Below are 23263 nucleotides of genomic sequence, written 5' to 3'. Positions count from 1 at the left end.
CAGCTAAGTAGATATTTGAGGCAATATTTGAACCCTGTGCTGTTTTCTAGTTGTCAGGAGAACCTGTCAGTCACCTCATTTCTGTCAGTGGGTTTCTAGGAACTTCTGGAGTCCAAGTGAAACATGGCACCTGTTTAGGGAAGTTAACACAGACTGGCATGTAAGGTCAAGTGGCTGGCCTCTCAGCAGGTCTCTTTAGTGAATTTTTGAATGGTGACAATCTTAGTGATTATTGTATCTTAGACAAGTATTTTCTTGTTATTCTGAGGCAGGGTGGTATAATGGATGGAGTACTGAACTTAGGAAGATGTGGCATTTATTAGACATGTGACCTTGGACAAGTCATTTAATCTCTGGATCTCTCTAGGTATAAAATCATCAATAGGTTGAATTCTGTATTTGTGGAGGAAGTACCCACACTGAAAATCTCCCATACTGAGACAATCTATATCCATCATGTAGCCTTCATTCTGCCATGTTACTAAATGAGGTGGCTGGGTGGTAGTAGAAAAAGAAAAGAAAGAATAGACACAATAGGTTTTCTGAACAGGATTTGGTGACCAGATTCAGTGTACTGAAAAAGAAGGTGGAGTACTCAAAGATGATGTTAGACTTTGCTCCTATGAAGTGGGAGACTCTTGACAAAAGTAAGGAGTGGGAATTGATTTGGGGGGGGGGGCAGGCAATGAGTTTTGTTAACAAAGGTATGAAGTTAGAAATTCTGGGGATTGAAAAGTGCTGTATTGACTTATAGCCTAGTATTTATACCTTAGTGAATTTCAAAAAGTTATAGGCAGGCAGCTAGGTGGAAGTGGATAAAGTACCGGCCCTGGGTTCAGGAGGACCTGACTTCAAATCCGGCCTCAGACACTTGATACTTACTAGCTGTGTGACCCTGGACAAGTCACTTAACCCTTATTGCCAAAAAAAAAGTTATAGGTGATTTTAATGTTAGAATCTTGAAGGGAAAAACTGTTTCATAATTTAAACATAGTCATCATCAATTCCTTTGTGATGTGGGATGCTTTGGCTCTAATTTATTCTTCTTTGTTGTTACTACAGAACTTTACCTCCTTATCTTAAAACATTGCTATTTGGAATAAATCCTTCTTTCTTTCTTTTTTTGTTGTTTTTGGAATGTCAGATTTCAGGGAAAATCAAATTTTAAAAGACATTAAGGTTTTGGGGCAGCTAGGTGGTGCAGTGGATAAAGCACCAGCCCTGGATTCAGGAGTACCTGAGTTCAAATCTGGCCTCAGACACTTGACACTTCCTAGCTGTGTGACCCTGGGCAAGTCACTTAACTCCAATTGCCTCACCAAAAAAAAAAAGGACATTAAGGTTTTACCATAAAATTCTTTTCTTTTGGTGTAGACTATAGCCCAGTGGCGCAAAGCTGGCTATCAAGACATGCCCGAGTATGAAAATTTCAAGCATCTTCTACAGGCTCCATTGGATGATGCCCAAGACATCCTGCAAACTCGATTCCCGATGCCAAGATACATCAACACTGAACATGGAGGTAGTCAGGTAAGTTCAAAGAGACTCATCACCACATTAGCAGAAGTCTGAGGAATTTGTTTTTGGCCACAACAACTCTTGAAGACTATATATTAAGATACAGAATTATTGTAGTAAATGTCAATAGTGAGAATACACACTGATGAAATGAAAATCTTTGAAGTAAACTTGCAAAACAGCTTTTTTAAAAATGATAGCTATAATGCTATAATGAAAAAAGTTGACGCAAGAATAGAGAAATATTTTGCAAAAAAAAAAGTATTTCTCATTACTAGAACCCAAATGGAAAAAAATTGGATTTAGTAAAAATTTCTCTTAGAGTCTTAGTTCTGACACTTGTGGAAATTTATTTTGATTTGGGGACCCTACCAAAAATATTCTAACACACTTAATGGATATGTTACCATAATTAAGTCACTTCACCTTTTATGAGCCTCAAGTTTTTCATAAGTAAATTGGGAATAATAGTTATATTAACTAAATCCCAGGGATATTGTAAGACTTAAATAAAATAACGTATGGAAAGGGCTTTTTAAACTAGAAAGCACTGTACAAGTATAAGTTATTGTGGTGGTTATTATTATTACTGATTAAGGAAACAGGTTCTTTAGCAGGGAAAAATTGCAACTAAAAAATATTAGGTACTTGATGGCTAACTTAATCTAAGGAACTACTGGTTATGGGGTTAAAAAACCTTCAATTCTACTTAACTAATTTCACAACCTTGGAAAAGTATCTCTTGGCCTCACTTTCCTCATGTCAAATGAAGATAATTCTTGCTGTAGTAATTAATATCACATAGTTGTGATGAGGAAAGTACTTTGTAAACATATAAATATCAGTTGTTAGTCTTTCTACACATTAATATAAATGGAATTTATAATCATTAGATAATGTGCTTTTATATTTTTAAGGCTCGTTTCCTCTTGTCCAAAGTGAATCCATCTCAGACGCACAATAATTTATATGCTTGGGGACAGGTAAGAAACTGAATTTCCAAAATTATGGCAAGATACTAGACCACTCTTTGCTTCTCCATCGCCACTACCCCTTCCTCCCACCCTCCTTTGCATTCTCTAGCACCACCACTAATGAATGTTCTCTCCCATTAATTTCAAGTACATTAACATGTTGGATTACCTCAGTCAAGTCATTTAACCTCATTGGATCTATTTTCTCATTTGCACAATAGGAGTAATGTGATCTAATTGTATTATTTTCCTTACTGAATTGTTAAGGATTCAATGAGAGACTGTCTAGACATTCACCTGATTATAGTATTGCCCAAACTCACATTTTTACAATATCATTATAAGGTTATCATCTCCACTGTAGCACTTAACAGTGTTTTTGCTAAAACAATTAAAGATGATTAGTGGATTTTTGCCTGTCTGAATGTCTTTTTCTCTCTTTATACATACATACACACACTCACAAAATGGTGATAGTATTATTGTGCTAAATTCAATTCTGTTCTGATGTACTGGAGCTTCACTGTAGATATATAGATGATCGATAGAAAATTTTTGTAATTATAAAATAATTATTTTCTCTAAAATAAATTTACATTGAAAGCTGATAGTTACAAATTCATTTCTGTCCAAAAGTCACTGAATTTTTAATGAAAATCTAGTTTGGTATTTTTAAAATTATTATTATTTTGCTGTGTGACCCTGAGCAAGTCACTTAACCCTCATTGCTCCACAAAAAAAAAAATTATTTTGAAAACTTTTAGCTATATTTAGGTTATCCTGTAACAGGTTAGAAGCAAATAAGGCAGCTTTGGAAGGGATGTCTCTTAATCTTTTAAATTTCTTTGGTAATGATTGTTTCTATTTGAATTCACTGAGACCAAAATTGGGGTTTGGGAGATCACATGAAGAGGCAATTACCATCTTCTTGAGGCTTAAAAATGTAGAAGTGGGGGCAGCTAGGTGGCGTAGTGGATAAAGCACCAGCCCTGGAGTCAGGAGTACCTGAGTTCAAATCCGGCCTCAGATGCTTGACACTTACTAGCTGTGTGACTCTGGGCAAGTCACTTAACCCCAATTGCCTTACCCCCCCCAAAAAAATGTAGAAGTGAATGTAAACTCAAATTAGGAACTGTACATTCTACTTGTTTGTGGCTTCAGTATCTAGTATGGTTTTCTGTGCAAAATGTGTTCAATAAATGCTGTTGACTAATCAGTTTTGGGTGAAGGGAAGTAATATGATAGAAAGATAGGCTGATGCCAGGAGGTCCTTGAATAATGAAGCAAAGGAATTGGAGCTCTTCTCAGTGGATACTTTTTAGGACCTTAGGGATAGTTGGGCAACAATGTTAAAGGGTGTATTTGAAGATAGTAGAAGCAGAGGACAAGAAGACTTGTTAGGAAATGATGATGGTAGTCCAGGCAGGTGGTAATACTGGCCCTCCAAAAAGGAGGTGGAAGGGAGTGGGGATATGGAGGGCCTAGAAATGAGAAATTGTAGCATTAGAATAAGAGTAGTATTATTAATAACAATCATAAGGTGGGAGTGGGGATATAGAGTAGGAGGAATGAGAAATTGTAGAGGTGGAATAATAATATTAATGTGAATTAATAATAAACCTTGGTAACTATTTGAATATGAGAGGTGAGGGAAAGGGAAGAAGCAAAAGGTAATGCCAGGGCAGCTAGGTGGCACAGTGGATAAAGCACCAGTCCTGGATTCAGGAGTACCTGAGTTCAAATCCAGCCTCTGACACTTAACACTTACTAGCTGTGTGACCCTGGGCAAGTCACTTAACCCCAATTGCCTCACTTAAAAAAAAAGGGTAATGCCAAGGTTTTAAGCATGGGAGTTAATGTGAATATTGGTGCCACTGACAGAAGCCATAAAGAAGAACAAGTTGAGAGGGAAAGATAAGCTCAATTAGGAAATATGTTGAGTTTAAGCTTCTAATAGGACAGTCATCTTTGTACAGACTTTGTATTTACTTAGTAAATGTTATATTCCCCAGTAGAAAGTAAACTCCTTTAGAGTAGAGGCTTTTGTCTTTGTATCCTTAGCAGCTGGTACAGTGCTTTACATACAGTGGGGGTTTTGAGCATTTGTTAAACTGATGAATTCAATTAGAGAGGTCATATAGGCAGCAGGTCTGGGAGCTTAGAAGAGATATCAGTGCCAAAGATATTAATTTGGGAGTAATCTGCATAGTTTAAGCTGTGAGAATTAGTAAAGTCACTTAGGAAGAAAGAATAAAGATGTCTAAAAACAAAGCCTTAGGAAATATCTACATGAGGTGGGAAAAGATGAGGAATCTTGAGAATGAAGAGAGTTCTGAGAGGAGAGGTTATACAGTTGGGTGGGGAATAGTGATTAGTGTAACAAGTTGCAGAGAAGTCAGAGAGGATGGGGGCTGAAAAAATGAGGGTGTCTTTGACCTTTGAGAGAGCAGTGTTAGTAGTAGCATGGTGAAGCCCACCACATCTGCAAGGGGTTGAGAAAAGAATTACTTTGTGAGGGAGTAGAGGTATCAGACGTGACAACTTTTTCAGGCAGTTTAGTAGGAAAGGAAAGAGCGAGTTGGGATACAAGGGTCCAGACAAGATGAAGATGGTTTTAGGATTTGAATGACCTGTGTGTGTGTTTTTAGGTAAATAGGAAGGAACTGTTTGACAGGGAGGGATGAAAGATTCATATAGCAAGGTGGGATGGGGTGGTAACATGACTGCTGGAGCAAGATCCTTAAGAAAGGAAGCAGAAAGGACTAGCATTAAGGGTAAAGAGAAGGATTAGCATTTGTGAGGAGTAGGGTGACCTTCTGAAACCAGAAAGTAAAAGGAAAGAGCAGGTGGTGATTCTGAGAAGTTCTGAGGAAGGAAAGAGGGGAGCCCATGTTGACTGTTACATCATTATCATGTCCCTGCTTGTTAAATATCCAGGTACTCCCTATTGCCTAAAGATAGAATTCAAATGCTCTTTCTGGCCTTCAGAAGCCTCCACAGTCTGGCACCATTTGTGTCCCTGTAGCCTTATATCACATTGCTTTCCTCTTTATAATCTGTACTCAAGCACAGCCTATCCTTTCCTTTGTCTTTGCTCAGGCTGTTCTGGAAGCCTGATTTCTTCATCCTTCCCCTCTCTAACAGCTGAATTCCTTTGTCTTTTAAAGCCCAGCTCAGATACCACCCCAATATTAATCTCTCGGGGGCAGCTAGGTGGCGCAGTGGATAAAGCACCAGCCCTGGATTCAGGAGTACCTGAGTTCAAATCCGAGGTCAAACACTTGACATTTACTAGCTGTGTGACCGTGGGCAAGTCACTTAACCCTCATTGCCCCACCCCCAAAAAATAAATAAAATAATCTCTCAGATCACTTATTTGTAATAATCACCTTATTTCTATGGCTCTCACATAATAGTATTTTGTTCTTTGCTTCTGTATTTCATTTATGTGATACTTTGTATAATAGCTTTTATATATATCTGTCCTGTAACCCTGCCAAGACTGTAAAGATCTATGAGAGCAGGGCACCGTGTAAACATTCTGTGAGCTATGCCTAAAAAGTGTTCTGCAAACAGATACTTAGTAAATATTTGTTGAATTGAACTGGATTAAATTAGGTAACCTGAATTTTCTTGGGGAAACTGGAAGTTAAGTTTCTACTGTTTTTGTAGAAAGCTGCGTAGAAGAGAAGACAAAGGTTTGGACATAGAATTCTTGTCCCTTTGCAACATAATCCATTAGATCTTATTCTGAGTTGTGTGTTTTACAAGATAATTTCCTTGTTCCCCCCTGTAATCTCCTCATGATTTCTAATCTTTTATTAAAAAAAAAAACCCACAGCAAGCACCTAAAATATCTTTACTTTTCTGTTTTCAGGAATCTGGAGCTCCAATACTAACAGATGATGTTAGTCTGCAAGTTTTCATGGATCATTTGAAAAAGTTGGCAGTGTCAAGTGCTTCCTAAATTGAGAAAGTAGCAGGCATATTCAAGAAAGAAGACAATAACCAGACTAGACTATGTTCATAACTATTTGAAACATTTACTACATTCCTTTTACTTTATTGTAAGATTTTTAAATGCCATCATGTATACCCTACATTCAAAAGCAGTTTTTTTACATAGTCCTTTGGATTTTTAATTTATTTGTATTCTTTTTATTTTGTTCTTTCTTTTTCATGAACTAAAAATACGTAGTTCATTAATGTTTCTGAATTTATACATCTTTACCAGCTTTCTTTATCCTAACATAATAATCTCTATAAACTATGTAAAGGGAAACTTTTTGCAGCTCCCTCAGATGAAGGAATAATGTTCATGAAGAAAATAAACTGGATGGGGAGAGCACTAGCTAAGAGGAGTTATGGAAAACCTGAGTTCCTGTTGTTTTGTTTAAAGAATTTACCCATGTTACTTCCTGGAGAGATGGTATAATGTTGTCTATAGAGAGCTGGCCTCAGAGCCAGGAGGAAGTGGGAACAAGTCCTGCTTCTGAAACTTCCTGGCTTGTGTGGCTCTGGCCAAGACACTTAATGCCCTGGACAGCAACTTTCTAAGCTTATAAATTGAAAAGAAGGTGCCAACCTGCATTGAGAGAGGGAGGTTTTTCATTGAGGAGTTCCCTACCCCAGTGGGGTCACACTGAGATAGAAAGGGATGCCGGCAGGCAGCAAGCTGCAGGGCCCAAATTTGACACCTCTGTCTTACATCAATGAAATCACATTTCCAGTCTCTGTGCCTATATTATCCTTCCTGAACTTCATCTTCATTTATCCTCTGAATGATAGCAACTGGCTTAGAAGACAGAAGGCAGTTATCAGTGTTGAAAGGATTGTGGGAAAATGGGTAATTAATACATTTCTGGTGGAGCTGTGAGGGGTCAGGTCCACACTGATGTCCCCATAGCCACTGTGACAGTGCCACCTAAGGAGTAAGTGCAGTCTGAACACATCTCTAAGTTAAAGGCAAAGCTAAAAAAAGCCCCAGTCCCTACTCTCAAGGAGTTAGTCTAATGGAGGAGATGGCGTGGAAATAAGGGTAAACACAGGATAAATTAGGGATAATTTATAATTTATTTACCTGAGGGAAGACACTAAGGAAGAAGCATTTATTAAGGCCCTATGTGCCAGGCCCTGTGCTAAGGGCTTTACAACTATTGTCTCAATTCATCCTCACAACAACCCTAGGAGGAAAGTGCCTGGGAGTAAGCAGCCAGGCAGAGGTTGAAAGAGTCACACAGCTGGTAAGTATCTGAGGCTGAATTTAATTAAGGCTTCCTGACTCTAGGCCCAGGGCCATTAAGACTACTAGCTTTTTCTAAAAAAAAAAAACAAACCCAAAAAATGAAAAACAAAACCTAGGAGCAGCTAACTGATATAGTGGATAAAGCAGTGGCCGTAGACCTGAGTTCAAATGCAGCCCCAGACACTTGCTAGCTGTATGACCCTGGGCAAGTCACTTAACTCTGATTGCCTCCTGGCAGCGGAAAAAAAAACCCAAACCTTGGCTCTTCTTAAGGAATGACCTGCCTTGTTCCCTTCTAGGTCTTGTCAGTAAGGCCTGTCTTTTCCAGGCAGGAGGAGATTCTTTGTCCCACACCTAAGTATTTATCCAGGTAGGGCCTACTTGCTCAGTAACAGCCAAGGAATCTGAAGTTCCAGGGCCAAAAACCCCTTTTATTCTCCCTCGTAGGTGACCAGGTAGGGGGAAGGCATTGAGACAAAGTTAAGCTGATAGCAAACCTGCCTACTTGAACATTCCTTGCTTTTTATGTATTTGTGGTCATCAAAGCCTTAAAACAAAACTTTTTTTTTTCCTATGCCCCAGCCCCCTTTGCACATGTCCCTGACACTCTTTGAATGTCCCCCTCCTGGTTGAAAGCTGCTATCCCTTCCCCTCCCCTCCTCCCATCAGAGGCATTCCAGAGCCTTGCTAAACTATAGGGTCCACTACTACTCTCTTCCCAGTGGTTATTCCTTAAGGCTGTGACTATTCAGCATTTGCATGTGTAAGGGAGTAAACACATTTCATCTGGTTAGACCCCAGGACCTTTTCATCTGCCCTGCTATTTGAATTGACTTACCTTATAAGTGAAGTCCTTGAGAGCAGATAATTTTCTTTTTCTAATTGTAACACCAGCACTTAGCACAGTGCTTGACATATAGCAATAAAAGCTTTAGTTAAAGACTTAATACTATTTCATTATATGAGAGCAAGAATTTTGTTTCATCTCAACTTTTTCCCTTCTGTCTAGAGCAGAGGTATTGAACACAGGTTCAGGTGTGCAGTCCATATCACTCCCCATTGTGACAGGAATTAGATTAAAATGTAATTGGAGGGGCAGCTAGATGGCGCAGTGGATAGAGCACTGGCCCTGGAGTCAGGAGTACCTGAGTTCAAATCCGGCCTCAGACACGTAACTCTTACTAGCTGTGTGATCCTAGGCAAGTCACTTAACCCCAATTGCCTCACTAAAAAACAAAACAAAACAAAAAATCCAAAAAAAAAAAAAAAAAATGTAATTGGAAGGGGGTGGCTAGGTGGCGAAGTGGATAAAGCACCGGCCCTGGAGTCAGGAGTACCTGAGTTCAAATCCGGCCTCAGACACTTGACACTTACCAGCTGTGTGACCCTGGGCAAGTCACTTAACCCCCATTGCCCCACAAAAAAAAATGTAATTGGAAAATATGTAATAAGACAAAAAATGCAAAAGAACATAGATAATGTTACTGTGTGGTTTTCTAAATCAATATCCACAGTGATCCTTAGCCTTAAACCACATGGTATAGTGGTCCCATTTCTATTTGACTTTGACCCAAATGTTTGAGAGTACAGTTATCCCTTCCACGTCTTGGGGGTTAGGGGTGTGGTGTCCTCACAATCTGGAAAATCCGTGTAAAGATTTTTGACCCTTTGTACAGAGAAGTCTGAATTTTTTTTTATTTTTCTTTTATAAGGTGTTTAGAGTACCTTATTGTAAAATTTGGGTCAAGCATTTTATTATAAGCTCTGTGTCATCTTTGGCTTCCTCAAAACCCCCAAAATTCTCATTTAATTTTTTATGCTAATCCAAGATGTACCCAAACCAAGCTGGGGAAAGTTAAGATGTGGAAGAGATAACTGCAATGGGTTTGAAGACAAGGCAAATTTGAATTACAGCATTGTTACTTGCTAACCATTCTATGCTTTAGTTTCATCATTGTTCAACTAAAGATATTTGCACTACCTATGTCAGTGAGTCATTGTGAGTATCAGATGAGAGAATGGATGTAAAGTATGTCTTAAGCTAGAAAATACTATATAATGTCAGTTGTTTGTTTCAACCAATCACAATGAGAAACCTGGGAATATTTATATGGACTGATTCAAAGTGAACAATATTTACACTAACAATATTGTAAAAACAACTTGATCTTTGACCACTACGATGGCCAACCATAATTCTAGAGGATTCATGATGAAACATGCTGCCCACCTCTTGATAGGTGATTGACTCAAGTGCCAATTGAGACTTTTTTTTTAATGTGGTTGTTATGGAAATTTGTTTTGCTTGACTACATATTTATAACAGGTTATCCTCTCTCTCTTTTTTTTTTTTTTGGTGAGGCTGTTGGGGTTAAGTGACTTGCCCAGGGTCACAGAGCTAGTAAGTGTCAAGTGCCCAAGGCCAGATTTGAATTTAGGTACTCCTGACTCCAGAGCAGGTGCTCTATCCACTGTGCCACCTAGCTGCCCCTGTCCTCTCTTTTTAATGGGGGAGGGTGGAGGTGAGAACAAGAGAAGACATTTTCTTGACAAAAAAATTTTTATTTAAAAAATGAAAAAATCAACAGTTTGCCAGGCACTATGCTAGTTGATAAGAATACAAAGACCAAAATGAAACAGTTCTTCCTCTTAAGGACCTTATTTTCTGTGAGAGGAGAGGGGAGATGATTGAATTCCCACCCCACCCCCCTTGATGTCTGAAATTTAGATACTAAGAATTATGTAGCCAAACCCTTTATACATGATACATGAGGAAACATAAGTGACTTACCCAAGGTCACACAGGTAGCAAATGGCAAAGCCAGGATCAAAACACTAATGTTCTTACTCCCAATCCAATGCTTTTTCCAAAATAGCTAGGTTGTATTCATTATAAAGCATAACTATGGAGGCATAAGGTGGTAAAAAAAACCCACGAGTTTTTGCAGACAGTGCCACTGAGTGCTCCTGTTAACTGGGCCCATTGGACACTGGTGGCTGCCTATCACTGTCTCCCCATAGCTTGAATTACGTTCTTTGATAAAGAGCCCTGGGGGGGCGGGGGAGGGGATTTGGATACAAGAGTTCCTACCTTAAAGGAATCATTCCTGGGTTCATGTGTGAGGATGGTGACTTTACAGGTCAAAATAGCACCATTGCTAATTGCGAACAACACTTCTATTTTGTCTTAACCACCAAACCATTCCTCTAGCTGAGTAGAACATCTCCCAAAGCCATTCTGTCTCCTACATTGTAAATCATTGTGCTCTTACTTGCTGTAGTTCTCCTTGGATTTTATTCCACTTTTCTTTCCACAAGTCTGGTTAGAGTGCAGGGATAGTCAGGAAGACTCATATTCCTGAATTCAAGTCTGCTCTCAGTTACTTACTCTGTGACCCTGGGCAGGTCACTTAACTCTGCCTCAGTTCTTCATCTGTAAAATATGCTGGAGAAGGAAATGGCAAACACTCCAGTTATCTTTTCCAAGCAAACCACAAATGGGATCACAAAGAGTCAGCACAACTCAACAACAGTCATTCTGTATATTGTTTTCTTGACCTTATTTACCTCACTTTGCATCAGTTCATGTTAGTCCATAATCCTCAGTATCAATCATATTATTTCCTATACCACAATGTTTCATTATACTGTGTTCATGTGTCATAATTTGACTCCCCAGTTGATGGACATTTACTTTGTTTTCAATTCTTTGCAACCACAAAATTACTGACATATTTTGTGTATATGGGCCTTTATTTTTTAAATTTTTTAAGTTTTTTGGTGTAATTACTTTTATTTATTTATTTTAGTGAGGCAATTGGGGTTAAGCAACTTGCCAGGGTCACACAGCTAGTAAGTGTTAAGTGTCTGAGGCCGGATTTGAACTCAGGTACTCCTGACTCCAGGGCCAGTGCTCTATCCACTGCGCCACCTAGCTGCCCCAGGCCTTTATTTTTTTAATCAATGACCACCTTGGGATCTATGTCTATCAATTGAATCTCTAGGTTAAAGTATTGATGTTTTAGCCTCTTTATTTTCATAATTCCAAATTTTTTCCATCTTTCTACAACCCTCCCAACATTTATGATTGTCTTCTTTCCTCATCTCAACCAGTTTTCTAGGTATGAGGCAAAACTTCAGAGTTGTTTCTATTTGCATTTCTAACATTATTAGTAATTTGGAGCATTCTTTCATATAACTTTAATTTTGTTTTGTTTTATCTAATTTTGTTTTATTGTCATTTCCAAATTCTCTCACTCCCTTTACTCCCTCCCCAACCCATTGAGAAGGCAAGAAATATGAATGCCATTACATATATGAAGTCATGCAAAACATATTCCCTGTAAAGAATTAATTATTGGGACAGCTAGGTAGCACAGTGGATAAAACACTGGCCCTGGATTCCAGAGGACCTGAGTTCAAATTTGACCTCAGACACTTGAAACTTACTAGCTGTGTGACCCTGGGCAAGTCACTTAACCCTCATTGCCCTGCCCCCCCCAAATCCTTTAAGAATTAAAATGTGACCCTGTAATTAAAAAAAAAAAGGAATTAATTATTATTTGAGGTTTTTTTGACCCCATCTTTTGGCTAGAATTTTAAAAACTCCAGCGTGCGTGTGCACTGGCCTGGGACTCAGGCGCCAAGCCTCCACAATGGCATGGTATTCCACCCACTGGTTGTAGCTGGTTGCCATGGCCTGGCAAAATTATAATGACTGGAAGCCCAGTGAGGGCAGTCATGTGACTGTCAGTCAGGGCTGCCAGCCAATTGGCTTGGGGCTGTGTGTGGATAGGCTGGGGTCTGGAAGGAGAAGGGAGGAGTTTCACTATTCTAGCTTGAAGCTGGAAAGTGACAGGTTGCAACCATGTGTTCTCAGCTGATCCCTGGGGAGTGGTGTTATTCAAGTTGTATCATTTCCCTTCCCCCATTTTTTCCCCTTTTCCTTAATTCTACCGATCTTGCTTGTGTCTTTAAGTTTGTTCTTGTTAATAAACCCTGTTCTATTTTTGAGGGAGGCTGTTGGTCTCCTTCCTTGCTGCTATATTATGGCGAGCTGCCTAGCTAACACTCCCCAATTAAAATTTGACCCCTACATCGCACATTAACCATGTTCTGGAAAAAAAAATATGCTACAATCTACAGTCCAAATCCATCAGTTCTCTACCTGGTTGTGCATAGCATTTTCATCATGAGTCCTTTGGAATTGTGGATCATTATATTATTCAGAGTTATTAAATCTTTCACAGATGATTATCTTTACAAGATTGTTACTGTTATTGTGTAAATTGTTCTCCTGGTTCTGCTTACTTTACTCTGCATCAGTTCATATAAATCTCAGGTTTTCCTGAATTTATTCCTTTTATCACATCTTACAGCACAATAGTATTCCATCCTATTCATATATCATAACTTGTTCAACCATTCCCCTCCTGATGGGCATTCCCCTTAGAACAAGTTTGTATATATGTAAGGCCTTTCTTTTTATCAATGACCTCCTTGGGATACATGCCAATTAATTGAATCTCTAGGTCAAAGTGTATTGCTGTTTTAGCTATTTGCATAATTAAAAATTTCATTCGAAAATGATTGTATTAAAAAATAGCTCCAATGATAGGGGGCAGCTAGGTGGCACAGTGGATAAAACCCTGGCCCTAGATTCAGGAGGACCTGAATTCAAGTCCAGCCCCAGACACTCGACACTAGCTGTATGACCCTGGGTAAGTCACATAGCATAACTATGGAGGCATAAGGTGGTTGTATTAAAAAATAGCTCCACCAGAAATGTATTAATTACCCATTTTCCCACAATCCTTTCAACAATGACATTTGCCTTTTGTCATCAGTTGCTAGGTGTGAGGTGAAGCTTCCAGGTTTTATTCCCATTTCTCATATTATTAGTGATTTTGAGCATTCTTTCATATATTGTTAATAGATTGCAATTCTTTTGAGAACTGTTTTTTCATAATATTTGACCACTTTCCTACTGGGAAATGACTTTTGGCCATGTAGTTCTGTTAGCGGACTACATTTCCCAAGATGCAAAGGAATTTAAAACGTCCCAAAGGTGTTCATTGACGGAAACCTCCACCAATCAGGAAGGCCTGACGCTAACGCGCCTGCGTCACGGCCACCTCGCTGGCTAAGGCCTGGGGTGCTCTTGGTTGCTTGAAGCCGCCTGTGGCAGGGAGATTCCCCTGCAGGGGTGGCGTCGCGATGGAGCGCGTGGCCTCAGTCTGGCACCGGCGAATGTCCTTGATCTATCTTATCGGGGCTTGGACCACGGCGGGCTCCATTTTATACTCAAGCTGGAAGAGAAAGCAGGCGTTAGGTACCTACTGAGGACTCCCGGGGTGGCCCCACTGGGAGGAGGGGACCGAGGGCTGGTCTTGGAGTCTGGAAGACCTGGGTTAAAGTCCCGTCCCCGACGCTGCTCAGCGGTGCGATCGTGCACCTCTCACCTCTCAGAGCCTCATCTGTAAAGTGGGGGTTGGGGATTGGAGGAGAGGAGCCCCCTCCTCCAGGGGTAATGGGTGCTAATGTTTATAAAGCGCGACTTCTCTGCCCCGCCCCTCCCCTTGGCTGCGAGGCTCGATATGATGTGGCTACTGGTGAGTGATGGTGATGCCCCTCCAAGCTCAGGGGCAAGTGGGTAGAGCACTGAGCTTGGAGTCAGGAAGACCTGAATTCAGATCCAGCCTCATTCACTTACTAGCTGTGTGACCCTAGGCAAGTCACTTAACCCTTGTTTACATCAGTTTCCTCTTCTGGAATGCCCAGGGGACCAATAACCCTCATATTAAAAAGTTAAAACGGGATTCCTGTGAGAAGGGTGTGTAGTTATGATTAGTTAGAAGAGTGGGCAAAAAGGAATTGACACAGGTAAAAAATTAATTCCCTGCGTTTGCTACCAGTTTTTGTGGGGAAGGGGTTAGTGGCCTTACTGGGGGAAAAACAACCAGAAAAACACTTCAGGAAAACTGTTGCTTTTAAAATAGACATAAGGGGGGGCAGCTAGGTGGTACAGTGGATAAAAGCACTGGCCTTGGATTCAGGAGGACCTGAGTTCAAATCCGGTCTCAGACACTTGACACTTTAACTCTCATTGCCCTGCAAAAACAAACAAACAAAAATTATAAAATAGACTTAAGTTGTCAGGGCCTTAGCTTTCTGATCTGCAAATCGTATGTTAGACTAGATGACTATTTAGGCTCTTTCCAATGTTAAATCTATTGTACACTTGAACTCAGATTAATTCCCTAAGAGTGGCCAAGTATTTACATATAGTATCATAGTTACATATAGTTTTTTTGTGTGTGTGTTGGGTCAGTTTTGCAGATTTTTATGCCCTATTCCTTTTTAATTTAAAAAACTACTTTGTTAAATAGGATGGCTCTCTGGGAGGGAGGGTGGGAAGAGGAAAGGATACAGTTGGAAATTATGGTTGTATGAAAACAAGAGGAATCGGTAAAAAAAAAATTTTTTTTAAGTTTACATACTGAAAGTCTAGTAGAGGCTGGGAACTGCTCCCTTTAAATTTGCTCCTTAAATTAAAATTGTACTAATCCAAATTAGCATAAGTCAAGGCATCACCCTGTGATGTCATTGGTCCTTTTTGAAAAACTAAGGAAGAGGGGAAGGTAGTTGGTGAAGTGGCTAGAGCATAAGCCCTTGTAGTTAGGAGAACCTAAATTCAAATCCAGCCTCAGACACCAGCTGTGGAAAGAGGCACGCCCTGCATTCAATACATGGTAGTAAAAGGTAAAGAATTTCAAGGCAGAACTTGAAAGGAGCTAAAGATTGGTGCCCTTTAATTCACAAGCAAATTCTTTAAGGACCTTGATTAACTATAGTCTGAAACACTAGGTTTGGGAAAAAATTTTCTAGCCTTCAGAAGTATTCACCTGTCCTTCCCACACTTATCAAATAAATATATGTGGCAACAGTAAATATTAGTAGCCTGAAGATATATAATATTAGTGTTATTTTTAATAAAGTAGTTTACAATCTATGTTTTCACACTCATATATACTTATAATGATTGAGAATTATAATTCTTTCCTTAGACAAAGAAGAGCCACTTAAAGATGAAGACTCTGTTGAGAAGCCTGAACCCAGAAGAGGATTTTATGTGGAAACTATTGTGACATATAAAGAAAATTTTGTACCTTTTAGTACTAGACTCTACAACTACTGGAAATCATGGAATAATGGTCCTGGTCCATCAGAATGACTAATTTCTAATGCTTAAATCAGGATTTTGGCATAATGTGTAAATTTGATGGAAGAATTGACTTAAAGTCAAATTTAAAACTATGTGAATTATATAATTATATTTCTAATTTTACTGTGATAATGTACAATAAATACTTTTGTAACGATTGGAATGATGCCACCTGCTGGAGACTTATTGTAGAAAAGCTTCACCATGAGGTGAAGGTCTCTGATGGCAAGACCATGTGTCTTTTCTTTGCCGTCAGGAAGTGACGTTTGCTTGTGGGAGGAAGAAGGGGGAGCCTGGCGCTCTGACTCACAACAGTCCTAGGATATATTATCATCATTTTACAGATAAGGAAATTGAGGCAAGTAGAGGCTAAATGACTTGCCCGGGGTAACACAGCTAGTAAATGTTTTGAGATTGCGTTAGAACTCAGGACTTAGTGGCTCCAGGCCCAGCACTTTATCTATTGTGTCACTTGGCTGCCTCTAAGCACGAAGAACTATGAAGATAATTTTTTTCAAATACATTCACTTTTAGTTAAACTCAGTATTATATATATATACATGTATATATATATATAATATATTTGTTTTGTTTTGCGGGGCAATGAGGGTTAAGTGACTTGCCCAGGGTCACACAGCTAGTGAGTGTCAAGTGTCTGAGGCCAGATTTGAACTCAGGTCCTCCTGAATCCAGGGCCAGTGCTCTATCCACTGTGCCACCTCGCCGCTCCAGTTAAACTCAGTATTGAAAACATCATAATGGGACTGACTTAACACAGTGTCAGGCAACATAGTAAGTGCTTAAATGTTGATCTATACGTTTTTTTTTTAAATCTACCTACTGTTTCAGAATCTTTTGCTTTTTATGTTTTATATGACTTCACAGGTATCTTTTTTTTTTTTGGCAGGGCAATGAGGGTTGTGACTTACCCAGGGTCATACAGCTAGTGTCGAGTGTCTGGGGCTGGATTTGAATTCAGGTCCTCCTGAATCTAGGGCCAGGGTTTTATCCACTGTGCCACCTAGCTGCCCCCTATCATTGGTATATTGCTTACCTTCTTAAGGGGTGGGGGAAATGTGGGAAGGAGAAAATTTGGAATTCAAAAATTTTTTAAATGAATGTTAAAATTTTTTTTAATGCAATTGGGAAATATTTAATGAAATATTTTTTTAAAAAATAAGGGATAAAGATAGTCTGGGTAGGAGACAGTAGGATAAAGTGGAAAGAATATTGGTTCTGGAATCAGAAGATTTTGGTTCAGGCCCCACCTTTTGTCATGTCCTACTTATGTGGCCTTGGACAAGTCACCGAAGGTACAGAGGCCTCAGTTTTCTCATCTGTAAAATGAAGGGGTTAGAGGTTTACTGAAAGCCCAGTTCTAGATGCTATGATCAATTGATGCCTACGTCTACTTAATTCAGATTCAATGACTTGATAAGTGTTCATGATTAATCTGAGGCACTGTGAGATTCTAAGGTGAATGGTAGGTTATTAAAGAAACAAAATTATGTTGAATAATAGTTTTAGGCATTAGATTATGAGTTTGATCACAAGGACTGTTTTTTTTTTTAATGTATGAGGTATTTTATTTTTTCCGTTACATGTAAAGATAGTTCTCAACTTTTGTTTATACATGCTTTACAATTTCAGATTTTTCTCCCTCCCTCCCCTCCCTCCCCCCTCCCCTAGACAGCAGGTAATCTGATATAGGTTATATCTATATATCTCTATACATATACATATAGATATATATATATACACACACATATATATACACATAATAACATTAATCCTATTTCTGCATTAATCCTGTTACAAGAGAAAGAATCAGAGCAGTGATGCAAAACCTCAAAATAGAAAAAAAAAACACAACAGCACCCAAAACAAAAGAAATAATATGGTTCAATCAGCATCTATACTCCACAGTTCTTTCTTTCTTTTTTTTTCTTGGATTTGGAGATCCTCTTCTATCATGAGTTCCCTGGAACTCTTCTGTACCATTGCATTGGTGAGAAGAATATAGTCCATCACAGTAGGTCAACACTCAATGTTGATGATACTGTGTACAATGTTCTTCTGGTTCTGCTCATCTCACTCATCATCAGCTCACGTAAGACCCTCCAGGTTTCTCTGAACTCCTCCTGCTCATCATTTCTTACAGCACAATAGTATTCCATTGTATTCATATACCACAACTTGTCCAGCCATTCCCCAATTGATGGGCACCCCCTCAACATCCAATTCCTTGCCACCACGTAAAGAGCAGCTATAAATATTTTTGTACATGTGGGTCCCTTTCCCCCTTCCATGATTTCTTTGGGCAAAAGACCTAAAAGTGGGATTGCTGGGTCAAAGGGTATGCACAGCTTTATTGCCCTTTGGGCATAATTCCAAATTGCTCTCCAGAATGGTTGGATCAGCTCACAGCTCCACCAACAATGCATTAGTGTTCCAATTTTCCCACAGACAAGGACTGTTTTTAACCCTTTTTAAAATCCCTAGTACCTAGGACATAACATAAGTGCTTAGTAACATTAGTAACATTAGTGCCTGTTGACTTCACTAGTAGAGTTAAGTTTTTAGCTAAAGATATTTTATTGTATTCTATTTCTTTAAAATATGTAAGTCATACATGGATGTGTGTGAACACCTATACAGAAATGATAAGAAATAATCAATTCAAAGAATCAAGAGATGCTTGAGAAGCCTTATATGAACTGACACAGTGGTACAAGCAGAATAAAGAAAATGTGCATAATGACTACAACAAAGGAAGTAGAAAAAAAACAGAAAACCTGTGTATTATGCCTAAGAGGACGTGGAGAAGAGTTGAGAAGATGTTTTTGTTTGGTTGTTGTTTATCCCTCATTCTCAAAGACGACCATGACATCACGGTGATGTCATGATTTTGCAGAGGACAGAGACTATTGGTATGGGACACAGCACATATGTATATGGGTAGATTCAGTTGATGTGTTGGTTTAACTGAATTTTTCTCTTTTTTTATTCATTATTAAAATTGAATAAAAATTGTTTGGTATCACACCCCTTAACTTGTGGGTGTTTCCCCAGGTTTTTCATGGCCCTTTCTCTTTTCTTTACATTCATAGTGACCTTATCCCCTTCCATGAGTTTAATTATCTCCATGCAGTTGATTTACAGACATGGATATCCAACCCCAGTCTCTCTTGAGCTCTTGTCCACCATTGCCATCTGCTTGTTGGGCATGCAAACTATATGTCCCTGAGATGTCTCATTAACTTTCTCTCCATTCCTGCCTCTATAAAACTTAACATATTTATGTCATAGGCACCATCATTCTTCCAGTCTCCCAGGTGAATAACCTTGGTATTATAGTCAATTCATTTTCTCACATCTTGCAAAGCCAACCAAATGTCAAATCTTGCCATCTCTCTCACATGGACTATTGCACTGGCCTAATTAGTCTCCCTACTTCAAGGCACTTCACAATCCATTCTCTAAATAGCTGCCCAAGTGATTTTGCTTAAATTAGATCTATGTTACTCTCCTCAATAAAATCCAGTAGCTATCTATTACCTCTAGAATAAAATACAAACTCCTCCTTTTGACTTTGAAAGCCTTTCACAATCTGGTCACAACCTATCTTCTTTAGTCTTTTCCCCCCCTTTTTTTGCAGGGCAGTAAGGGTTAAGTGACTTGCCCAGGGTCACACAGCTAGTAAGTGTCAAGTGTTTGAGGTCAAATTTGAACTTGGGTCCTCCTGAATCCAGGACCAGTGCTTTATCCACTGTGCCACCTAGGTGTGTCCCATAATCTATCTTTCTAGACTTACACATTACTCTCCTTCCTAAGCATTAAGTTTCAGCCATACTAGTCTCTTCCTTGCTCATAAATGGTGTGATATTTAAAATCTAATGTGGGTCCTAACCTGCCCCTCCAGTTTTGGGGGAAACTGGCTAAAATTACTGATAAATTCAGTAAGAGTTTAGGCTTTTAAGTATTTCTTAAAGTGTATTAGACTGGGGCGGCTAGGTGGCGCAGTGGATAAAGCACCGGTCCTGGATTCAGGAGTACCTGAGTTCAAATCCGGCCTCAGACACTTGACACTTACTAGCTGTGTGACCCTGGGCAAGTCACTTAACTCCCATTGCCCCACAAAAAACCAAAAAAATAAAGTGTATTAGAAGTTAGTGAAGAGAGTGTGGAGAACCCTAACTTAGATATATGTGGGATAGCCAGAGAGAAACCCTTGCTTTTTCTAGCAGTCCACGTGAAGTTCTGCCGCCAAGCCGATGTCCTGAATGAAAAGGATCCAGATCCTTAGCTGCTTCTCCCAGAAGCCCCCTGTGAAACAGGAAGCAGGGCCGTTCTCACACACAGCTCCAAGCTAATTGGCTGGTAGCACTGATTGACACAATTAGCAGGCAGTAACATACAGACACCAGGCTGCTTCGGGATCCTAAGTCATATGTTTTCTTTTCAGGCCTGGTTCTCACAGGGGGTGGCACTCCAATTCTCACAATGGCATTCTATCCTCTGTCTTCATGCCTTTGCACTGGGTTTTCCCCAGAACTTTCTTCTCCCCTTCATTTCATAAACATTCTCTTCCTTCAAGACACAGATCAAGTACCACCTCTACACAGTCAGCCGCCCTTCTTCCCTAACTACCTTGCACTTAGTCTTTATATATTTGCACTATAAGTTCCTTAAGGGCAGGGATTGTTTTTTCTTTATATATACTGTATGTATTCTGGCCCCCCTCTCTCACTACCGGGTTTGATATATCTCCCCCTCAGGGTGCTAGGCTATCCTAAGGGATTTGAGTGTCTCTTTTATCTATCTGATTGTATTCCCCACATTTACTAGGGTCCGGTGACTATCACCTCTATTCCACTTAACCATACATATAGATGTAATATGCATTTCATCTGTATGAATTCTTTACAGAAATTTTTGCTTAAAGGCACAATTTAAGCTGAAATGGTTTAAAGCCAGGGAAATAATGGATCCTTGAAACTTAGTTGAAACCTCTAGCTTTTACCTTCATCCAGAACTAAAGGATCCAACCTTGTGAACCTGGATTCTGATTCGTTAGCATTTCACCTTACCTTTCCCATTCTCCCACTCTACTTGCTGGTCATCTCCATGCTAGGAGTGGCATTTACTACTCTTTCTCTATATCAGCACTTACCAACATCTCAATCAATTTACCCTATTACTTCAATCACCATCATATCCCATTTCTCTCCACTATTTTGTTGAGGTTTTCTAGATTTCTATTCATTTTAATCAAGCACTCATATTTATAGCAATGTCCCTTTGTATTGCTTTTGTTTGTTTTTTGTGGGGCAATGAGGGTAAAGTGACTTGCCCAGGGTCACACAGCTAGTGTCAAGTGTCTCAGGCCGTATTTGAACTCAGGTCCTCCTGAATCTAGGGCCAGTGCTTTATCCACTGCACCACCTAGCTGCCCCTCCAAAGTTATTCTTAAAACAATATTGTTGTTACTGTATACAACATTCTCTTAGTTCTCATTTAACTCTTCATCATTTTGTTGAGGGGACTTGCATCCTGGATCAGGGGGACTAGCTCACCCAAAGAATTGGAGGCTCACAGCAAATCTTGTAAAATAAAAAGATTTATTAGGACAGAAGAATATATGGCCAGGAGACAGTCTCACTATGGAGACTGTCTCAATGAGTATGAGAAGAGCTAGTCTTTTTATATATTTACAAAACAAAGAAAGGGAAACAACTGGGGAGGGAATTGCAAAACAACTGGGAAGGGCAAAACAACAGGGAGGGGATTTTTGAATAATGGGACATCATTAAGATATGCAGCACCCATCTATATCTTGCATATCATCTTGCAGACATTGGTATTGCTTATCAGGGTACCAGGGTCCTGCTCAGCCACATTGCATTTCTTAGGTGAGAGGCAGAGCTGTTTTTCCCTTGGGAAAGCTTAAGAATTCCTTGGGGGTTGGAATCTTTGGGTTTCTTGGGCTCCACTAAAATTTCATTCAAGTTTTCCTACGTTTTTCTAAAACCAATGAGCTCATCATTTCTTATAGCACAGTAATATTCCATTACAGGCATGCAGCACAACTTGTTTAGCCATTTCCCAGATTGACAGGCATCCTTGCATTTTCCAGTTTTTTGCCACCACAAAGAGAGCTGCTAGAAATATTTTAGAACATGTCAACCTGAAACTAATGAAACAATATAACAGAATTAAGGTCTTTAATTGGGGCAGAGGAGTTATAACTAGGAGTATTACAAAGCAGATGCTAGGAATACCCAAAGATGGAGACTGGTTTATATGGGGTTACAGAACAGAGAGAGCTATGAGACTTCCTGCCATTGGGAAGAGTAAGTTTCTCAGAGTTTCACAAGGTAAGTTGTTTTACATAAGAAGTAAAAGAACATAAAGAAAGCTCGGGAATCTCTAGAGGGGAAAGTTTGAGAGAGCTATAAAATAATCAGAAGCTAGAATTGACTATGTCTGGTCACCCCCAGACAATTTGTTGGCTTGGGAATGGAGAATAGGTGAGGACCAGTCAGTTTTTAGTAAATTATGTATGTCAAACATATAGGTTCTCCCCGCCACCTTCTCCACTGGTCACAGGCTTAGAGGCCTAAATAATTACATACTCAGTGTATTGAGCCAAGAGGGTGAGGGCAGGGCATGTGGAGAGTAAAAGAGAGTCCAGGGAAGAAGAGAGCAAACCCCTCATGGCCAGTCTTTTTATCTTCCTTTTGGTAGAGGTGGGTCCCCATACATTGATCTAAGCTAATTGGTTAACATCATTCAGCTCCATTGATTGACATGACTTGGGGGGTGGTCTAGAGATCAAATTCCAACCATCTAGGTGCCCTAGCTAATCAGAAGAATCAATCTGCATTCCTTCTGTTAAGGTGCCCAGGGAGGTTTCTGGTGCGAGGGTAGTAAAAACTAATGTCTGAGTTTCTCCTAGAAATCCCTTATTAATAATTATTTTCTCACCCTAAGTAAGAAAAGAGCTGATCTTTTTATATGTTTCCAGAAAGAGAAAACTGCTTGCCAGTAAGGAGATTATAAAACAACTGGGGAGGGGGGGGTGCATGGAATTTGAATAAGGGGCTATAGGTAAGATTATGTAGCGCTCATCCTGCTGGGGTACAAGGGGCCTACTTCTCAAACTATGGAACTTGCATATCATCTTTTGTTCGTTTTTTTTTTTTTTTACATCATACCAGGGTCTTTGTGCTGGGCCACACTGCATTCCTGAAGTGGGAGGCAGAGCTGTTTTCCCACTTCTGAATTCTTTAGTTTTAGTGT

General features: G+C 39.5%; 2 protein-coding genes across 5 annotated transcripts in view; both read left to right on the top strand.

The window, feature by feature from the left end:
• SEC23B (SEC23 homolog B, COPII coat complex component) overlaps window positions 1-6864 on the top strand; it is a 36631-nt gene extending 29767 nt beyond the window's left edge. For all 4 annotated transcript variants that reach the window (XM_043988891.1, XM_043988889.1, XM_043988890.1 and 1 more), the window contains exons 18-20: window positions 1375-1530; window positions 2436-2501; window positions 6370-6864. In XM_043988891.1, coding sequence (XP_043844826.1) covers window positions 1375-1530; window positions 2436-2501; window positions 6370-6459 — 312 coding nt within the window. In that variant the 3' untranslated portion in view covers window positions 6460-6864. The remainder of the gene's footprint in view (window positions 1-1374; window positions 1531-2435; window positions 2502-6369) is intronic.
• Window positions 6865-13869: 7005 nt separating this feature from the next.
• Window positions 13870-16130, top strand: SMIM26 (small integral membrane protein 26). The gene is made up of 2 exons (XM_043988033.1): window positions 13870-14068; window positions 15804-16130. The coding sequence occupies exons 1-2, from the start codon at window positions 13954-13956 to the stop codon at window positions 15968-15970; spliced, it is 282 nt and encodes a 93-aa protein (XP_043843968.1). The 5' UTR covers window positions 13870-13953; the 3' UTR covers window positions 15971-16130.
• The last annotated feature ends 7133 nt before the right edge of the window (window positions 16131-23263 follow it).

The sequence above is a fragment of the Dromiciops gliroides genome, chromosome 2 (genome assembly GCF_019393635.1).
Source record: "Dromiciops gliroides isolate mDroGli1 chromosome 2, mDroGli1.pri, whole genome shotgun sequence".
Lineage (NCBI taxonomy): Eukaryota > Metazoa > Chordata > Mammalia > Microbiotheria > Microbiotheriidae > Dromiciops > Dromiciops gliroides.
This window is presented reverse-complemented; position numbering and strand designations above follow the sequence as displayed.

Excerpts from the sequence above, each read along its gene's own strand:
- SMIM26 (XM_043988033.1), top strand. The coding sequence starts at position 13,954 with ATGGAGCGCGTGGCCTCAGTCTGGCACCGGCGAATGTCCTTGATCTAT. Across the intron at positions 14,069-15,803 it reads GAAGAGAAAGCAGGCGTTAG|ACAAAGAAGAGCCACTTAAA; the intron begins GTACCTACTGAG and ends TTCTTTCCTTAG.